Raw genomic sequence first — 8315 nt, 5'->3', positions numbered from 1 at the left:
TGGAATTCTCAATTTGCTTTACTCACACTGCAGCAACCCAGAAGTATCTGGACTGCTGGAGATGAACTTTAACATCACTAAAGATTTCACCTGGAACACCGTGGGCTAGTACTGCTGCCTCACAGCGCCAGAGACCTGGGTTCAATTCCCACCTCAGGCAACTGTGTGGAGTTTGCACATTCTCCCTGTGTCTGCGTGGGTTTCCTCCCACAGTCTAAAAGTGTGCAAGTCAGGTGAATTGGCCATGCTAAATTGCCCGTAGTGTTAGGTGAAGGAATAAATGTAGGGGTATGGGTGGGTTGTGCTTCGGCGGGTCGGTGTGGACTTGTTGGGTCGAAGGGCCTTTTTCCACACTAAGTAATCTAAAAAAAATCTACTATAGACCAGTTAGTTTTATTAGGATGCAAACTTCCTTCTGCCTTGGTGATTTCTCCAAAGTCAGTTATTGGGTTATCATTATTGATTGGGTTATCAATATTTAAACTGGAATAGATGAACAGAGATGCTAATCAGAGTTTTTGTAACCATTTATAATGGTAGCTATAGTACTGCACTGTACGTTACTGTATTCGACACTTTTGTGCAATTGTTGCTTGGACAAAAGCCAAACCTTATATTTTAGGAGCACACTTCTTAAATGATTAATGGTAGCAGCAGGTTTGCAAACCTGAGTACAGGGAGCCTTCAATTTACAGATATCCAACTTATGAATGTGCTGATAAGTACAAGCAATCTCTAATAGGAACATGAATTTAAAGATCATAGTGGCTTTTCTATATTGTCCTGCATTTTGTTATGATATGCAAAGATAATCAACTTGTGAACAAACTCACATTCAGAAACTGTTTGCAACCCAGTTTACATTTGTGAACATTGTTATTAGCCATTACTACAATCAATCAATCATAATCACATAATTACTGACCTGCCACAGATCCAGTCCAATCACGCCAATGTTCTCAAATTTGTAGATATTTATGTCAGGAGCATATTCAGGATTATCGATCTCTGGATGCACCCAGGCACCTTTGTAGTTGGGGTTTTTTATTTGTTTGGGTTTCCATTCACCCTACAAACAAAAAAAAATGGCCATGTTAATTCAACGTGCAAACTCATCAATATATGTACTAAACTGATGTAACTGCCCTTTGTAATTAACAGGAGAAATTGAGGACTGCAGATGCTGGAGATCAGAGCTGAAAATGTATTGCTGGAAAAGTGCAGCAGGTCAGGCAGCATCCAAAGAGGAGAATCGACGTTTCGGGCACGAGCCCTTCATTCCTGAAGAAGGGCTCATGCCCAAAACGTCGACTCTCCTGCTCTTTGGATGCTACCTGACCTGCTGCGCTTTTCCAGCAACACATTTTCAGCTTTGTAATTAATAGTCACAAATGCTCAGACTTTTAACAGCTTATGTTAGGTGTTTCCTAGGGATGTGACTAACAAATATTATTATTAAGGTAAATACTTTGAAAGAAGATTTGATACTGCATTTATCTGCTTGAACTAACCATAAAAAAAATTACAGATTCAGTCACAAGGAGCAAAGGACAGGTGAAATACCCTTAAATGGAAATTTGGAAGGAGTATTCCCATTTTCCCTTGCATTTAACCATCCAATTCCATGCATTCAGCATGTTCTAAAGTACATATTTCTGCAAATGTTCATGTTTTGTTCATAGCTGACAAGAATGAACAGTTTGTTTCTGTTAAGATTATTCAGTTGAAGAGTTACTTACTATGTAACTGTGTGGGGTATTGCAGCAGGATAAAGGCTGCTCACTAACTGTATGGAGTTACATTGATACGATATTTGGATACAGTAGGGGAAGAACTTAAAAACCAAATTGTGTGCATTGTACTTTTTAGGTAGAATAAGCTTCAGCTTTTGTTGTCTAATTTACAGCCAAAGCAGAGATAACTGAACAGTTATGGTCTCCTTATTAGAAAAATGGATAGAGGCACTGGTGAAAGGAGATATCAGAACTCAGGTTACCATTATCAAGAAAGACTGAACAGGCTGGTACTCTTTAATCCAGATAAAAATCTTCAAATTATAGAGGAGTTTGACAGGGTGGCTGTGGAGAAGACATTCCAACTTCTGGGCTGACCAAAATTGGGTACCATAAATAAGAGGATCTTCACTAATAAAACCCTTCCCTGTTCCCACTGATTTGTTGACAATAATAAAGGCATCCACTAGAAATCTCTTCATCCAGTGTACGGATAGATCCTGGAAATGCACTACACAAAATGCCATTTGGTCCATCAAATCTGGCCTAGGTCATTTGAAGGGCAATAAGTTAGTCCTACTACTCCTTTTACCATATCCTTTCAATATTTTTCTCCTTCAAATGTTTATGAACAATGTTTTTGAATCAATGTCCAGCACCTTACTACTGAATGCTCCTTACCTACTGTGCATTCTAAATCCCAGTCACTCACAGCAAAAAGAAAATCCCTCAAGTTGTCTCTGGTTCATTTGCTGATCATGTCAAATATGTGACCTTTGAATTATTGATGCTTCCATCTATTTATTCTAAACAGATCTATGAAGTCTCTCCTAAACTTCTATAATCAGAAGATCACCAGCATCTCCATTTGTTCACATTATTGTGATTTCTTCAATCATGGAACCATTGATAAATCTGTTCTACACCAACTCTAAAGCCTTCACACCTTCTAAAGTCCAGTGCATAGAACTAATTTAAATGAACCGGAACTCTACATAGCATAAAACACTGGAAGTAGACCAGTTAGGTCAAATGGCTCGTTTATGTTGTATTCCACGTAATACCAAAATACTGCAGACACTGGTTAAGTCAATACAAATGGTTTCACTTCTATACCTTGAAATCTGGATTTGGGATCATTGGAGGCTCCCACTCCCCATCCATTTCTTCATCCCAATCCTCTGGTTTCTTGGCATCTGGGTCTGGAATGTTTTCAGGTTTATCCCAATCCTGCATTTGATGGCAGGGAGATAAAGGATGCTGTAGTTAGATCAGACAGTTATCACCTTCTTTGCAATTGTTAGCAAGTCGCTCACTGTCCTTTATTCCCACTGCCTTCATGACTGTCTTGTAACTTTTTCCTGAAGAGATTATTGTAAACTTATCACAATTAATAACAAGTTATCAAATATGAATTTTTTAATGTCTACATTGTTCTTGGTTCTGCCAATAGGAGGTGCAGCATTATTCTGGAAATCTCAACTTGCATATCCCCTCTCAATGGCTTTGCCAATGTGAACAATGCTCGGAGTTTATGGTAATGAATTACATCACTATATTAAAAAATTCACAAATAATCAAGTTATTTTCCATCAACAGCACGTGTACACTTATCCACCATTGGTCACATTTTCAATGATCACAGGGAGACCAAGGTAACTTCTAATCTCACCTCTGGCTTTTTATCATCAACATCGTCGATTGTCTCTCGATCATCCCAGTCCTCTGGCTTGGATACCTCAGGGTCCTTGATCTTCTTTGGTGGCAGAAAATCCCAATCATCTTCCAGATTACCAGACTCCACTTTTGCGTTGTCAATCTTAACTTCATATGTCTGATCAGGTTTAACGATCAGCGTGTAGAGGTGGGTCAACTCATCATCCTGCAAAAAGGATAATAAATAATATCTCATCCCACTTGTAAGGGGTCACGCAAGTGAATGTAAAGCCCAACAGTCGATCTCACCATACTGCAGTGTGACAGCACAATGCCACCACATCTGTGCTTGTAAACCCCCGACAGGGGAGGAGCCACAATTCTGTTAAGAATATGGGACAAGTGCAAAACAACTACACAGAGAATTGCCATTGGAAAAGTACATAGAAAATTAGTGAAAATAGATTAGGTCTTAAAAATGAAGCTTTTCAGTAAATTAATTTTCAGGTATGGCATTCCCTTTGGTCTGTCTTTTCCCACACAAGATACTTTTTTCAGTTGTTTATCATCTCTCTGTTTAATGGAGATTATAAAATAAAACATCCCATTCCCCATGGCTTTCGCTGCCTATTTGAAATGCTCTGAACATTTTTAATTCATATGTTTCCCAGTTCACATTGTTCCTTGATCAAGCTCCCAGGTGGAAAACCCCATTGTCCCAACACAAGATCAAATAAGAGAGGAATTCTCTCTCTCTTCCACCCCCCCCCCACCTTCAATTTTACCCCCCTCTGCTTAGTTTTAATCCAGATAAATAAAGTTGGTGAAGGGCAGAACAAGCAACTTTTAAGAAAAACAAATTGCTGGAGAAATTCAGCATATTTAGCAGCATTTGTAGAGTGAAAGCATCGTTATCATTTCAGGTCCAATGACCCTTCTTCAGAACTATTAGTAGCTAGGAAAAAGTAGTATAAAAGAAGACATGGATACAGGGGTGGGAGGAGGAAAAGAGGGGAAAGAGTCAGCAAATAGTTGGAGATAGAACACAGAGCAAGAGAGAGACAGTAGATAGAGAGCGAGTGAGCGAGAAAGATAATGGCAAGCCAGGGAGAAAGAAAAGCTGATAATGGAGACCTTGAGTAGGTCGAATTGGCAGTGCTAAAAGCAGCCCACGTCATGACAAGGCCAGGGGTGTGGGGGTGGGTAGAAGATATAGAGGATGATATTCAGGTTCTAAAATTATTGAAGTCAACACTGAGTCCCAAGGCTGCAGGGTTTCCAAGTCAATCTTATGTACATATTACAAGTATATACCATCTCACCAACATTTTCTCTAAACAGACAAGACCAGAAGGATTGTCGCTCCTAACCCAATAAAGAGAGTTGGTCTCAGGTTGTTATTGGGCTCAAGTGAACTCCGAGGTAATGCCAACCATCTGCATCCAATTAATACACAATCACATCCTTCACCTTTGATGGTTTGCATAGCTCTTAGCAAGATTTGCATGTAGATTATTGAATTGGAAACATGGGTGATTTACTGGTGGTTGTGATTAACAGATCGAAATAAAAATACCAGTCATTTGGTTATCAGATTACTTATAGTGTGGAAACAGGCCCTTCAGCCCAACAACTCCACACCGACCCACCGAAGCACAACCCACCCATACCCCTAACACTACGGGCAATTTAGCATGGCCAATTCACCTGATCTGCACATCTTTGGACTGTGGGAGGAAACCGGAGCACCCGGAGGAAACCCACGCAGACACGGGGAGAATGTGCAAACTCCACACAGTCAGTCGCCTAAGTCGGGAATTGAACCCGGGTCTCAGGCGCTGTGAGACAGCAGTGCGATGAAAAAAAAAATCAGTTGTGTACGATAACACTTTTGGATATACGAAAAAATACCACAGAAGATTTGGTGGTTCGAGGGGCGAATGAAGCCAGTTATGTTTAACAGCACTTCGGCATATACAGGAAGAAACCTCAACACACTTCAGATCATAAATAAGGATGAATGAGTGGGAGGTTATAGCTCATCACCTACATAAAATGCAAAGCACCAACTCACTGTAATGCTCTGCTATGAACTTTCTTTTCATAATTCAATGAAATTTGTGTTTCAAAACTTGTAGTTCAACAATTGAGCTCCTGTGGCACTATGACAGTGCTTTCTACCTACAAGGCACAAGTCCCACATGACATGCTGATTATCATGAAATGTACAAACATTTTGATGAATTGCAGTCCAGCAAACTCTCCTTGTCTGACTCCAATCTCTTGGTCAGTTCATCCCCTTCATTTGCAGTTGGGCCTTCAGTTCTCAGATACTTTTGCATTGCCTCAAACTCTTCACTTCCCTTTCTCCGTTTCAGATTCTGCTTAAAACTCAATTCTCATCCAATCATTTGGCTAGCCTTGTTTGACTCAGTCTTCATTTTCATTACTCCACATCATTTCACTTCGGCATGCCTTTTCTATTGTGCGAGTACCATATAATGAAGATTTGTTTAAGCAGTATGTACTAGGTGCGTATGAGTGTGGGCAGCAAGTCAAAAATACCAGTTAACAGAAGGAATACCATTATTGTACTTTAATATGGTAAAGAGCTTTAATGATATCCCAAGGGAGTTAAAATATTGGAATGCTGCTGCAGTTTTAATGCAAAACCACAACCATGTACGATCAAGGTCTTCAGAAACTACAAAGGAGTTTGAATTTGTATAAGTAATCAAGATTATATCCTTGATTCGTTAGGATACACTGTTCTTGACAATGAGAAAACTAAATTAGAAAATGGTGTTAAATCACACAAGTCTCAAAAAGGTTGCAGAGGGTAAGTTAAGATTGCAGTTGACATAGTATTGGATAATGTGACTTTTTCTATAAAGATTGATACACACCTTGCATTTAATATCTTTCTTGATGAGATGGTTCTTGCCTTTGTAGTTGATAATTACATGTACTTTCTTTGTTGAGTATCCACAAATATCAGGACCTAGGTTACAATTGAAACAGGTATATTTTCAGTTGAAGTTTAATTTGATTAATCTTTGAACAGTATGACCAATTTCTAGGACATGGAATCCCATACATATCTAGTGGTCATATTTATGTGGAACTTAAAACATGCACATGGTGGTCTCTGTATTGGGAATACAGAAGAATGCTGCAGTCAGAATACTGTAAACAAGTGCATCACATGTAGCCATAATGGAATTGAAGGAAACTTTTCGGCCTATCATGTTCATCCTATGTGCAGAGAGTGTTCCACATGCTGAGTGCTTCAGGTATTAAGTAATTTGCAGTACCCATAGATCAGTATTGAATTGATGAGATTGAATTCATTGAATCTTTGGATGCCAAATGAACTGTGGCAAAGCACAGTAATGGCCAACTAACTAGAAAGTAAACCAGATGGTCACATCAAACAGCACACCACTAGCCAGCCATCTAATTTGATTATAATCTAAATGCTGCATTTTAAAACAAATTATGAAGGAAATCAGTTCATAATCAGATATAATGTCTTCACAATGTACTTTGACACTAACCACTTAGACTCAGTGAACTCACCAAACATGAGATAATATTCAGATTCTCCATGAATAGCATCCTGATCCACATCAGCTGGGAAGAGTTTAATATAGCCACCACCACAATCTATCTTCTGCTCATGTTTCACAGTGAACTGAATCACTAGATTTTTCCCCTCATTGCTGAATGGCTCAAATCTTGCTGAAAGGGCGTAAAACCTAGCATCCTTGCTGGTCTGGATACCTGGAAAGGATTGAAGCCTTTTAGACATTCACAGAGCAACTAATTGTACAATGATAAGTGTTAAAGTTATACATCAGAAACCAGCAGTAACAAGTAGATCAGCATGGGATCAGTACAGCACAAGGGTACTGAGAATGGGAATAGGCAGATATGGTGGACAGTGGGTTCAGATTGTCTCTAATGATATCTATACAAGTGAACAAAGCAGCTGTACTCACATTCACATATTATACACGAAATTAAACCAGGCTGTCCAAAAGCAAACTAATCTGCTCCAGTCTCAAAAGAACTTTAAAGATAACTGCTCCAATGCTTATCAGGCAGAAACTCACATCAGGAATGATACACAAGTATAACTGCACTGGACACAGGTCAAAATCTCAAATTCAGGCAGAGAGAACATGCAGACGTTAGTTCTGAAGATGAAAGGCAATTTTCAATATGGAGAGAATCAAAGATATGCTGGCTTTCTTCTACCCAGTGTGTATATCACAGCGAGTAGTAATTGGACAGTGCCACCTTGACACAGTAGCCATCTCCACAATCTTGATGTCCAAACAAGAGTTGCTGAAGTTGAGGGTCTATGAAGTCTGGAGGGATCTCGATGGTCATTGATTTCCGGTCTGTCATCACACGTCAGATTTTTATTCCCCATTTGCTGACTACAGCATATTGATAGTGATACTGTAGACTGGGAAACATTTGCTCTCAGTGCTCAAAGTACACAGGAGAAAAGAAGAGAGAACGTTATTTAAATCTGTCAGTTTGAAAATGCAGTGGATGCCATTACAATGAGCTTGGAGTGAATTGGTAAAATTTGAATTTGATATTAAGATAAGAGACGGAGTAAAAAAGTAACTGCCTAGCTAAAATTTCCAGTTTCGCAAATATTCAATGGAAAACATAGCTGTGACCCCACCAAACTGCAAAGTGTTTTGGGTGATAAGTTTATATGTAAAAGCATGTGACAGGCAACAAATGCCGCCCTTACCAGCGACACCCACCTCCCATGAAAAGGATAATTTAATATCCTGCAGTTATTGCCTATAACTAAGTATCTAGTTTGATTTGCTCATGATCACAACCCCACAATTGTGGATTCTTGCTGTATTCATATCAAACACTTAAGTTGGTCACCAACCT

The 8315-nt window shown here is 39.2% G+C and overlaps 1 protein-coding gene across 1 annotated transcript in view; it reads right to left on the bottom strand.

Annotated features, from left to right (window-relative positions):
• Positions 1-8315, bottom strand: part of LOC132829089 (calreticulin-like) — a 46254-nt gene that overhangs the window by 14684 nt on the left and 23255 nt on the right. Inside the window, exons 3-7 of the mRNA XM_060846398.1 lie at positions 6969-7172; positions 6296-6390; positions 3406-3615; positions 2850-2963; positions 926-1069 (exon numbers count right to left, since the gene is read on the bottom strand). Of these exons, the coding sequence (XP_060702381.1) occupies positions 926-1069; positions 2850-2963; positions 3406-3615; positions 6296-6390; positions 6969-7172 (767 nt within the window). The remainder of the gene's footprint in view (positions 1-925; positions 1070-2849; positions 2964-3405; positions 3616-6295; positions 6391-6968; positions 7173-8315) is intronic.

This window comes from Hemiscyllium ocellatum, chromosome 28 (assembly GCF_020745735.1).
Source record: "Hemiscyllium ocellatum isolate sHemOce1 chromosome 28, sHemOce1.pat.X.cur, whole genome shotgun sequence".
NCBI lineage: Eukaryota > Metazoa > Chordata > Chondrichthyes > Orectolobiformes > Hemiscylliidae > Hemiscyllium > Hemiscyllium ocellatum.
The sequence above is the reverse complement of the archived record's forward strand: the minus strand, read 5'-3'. Positions and strand labels throughout refer to the sequence as shown.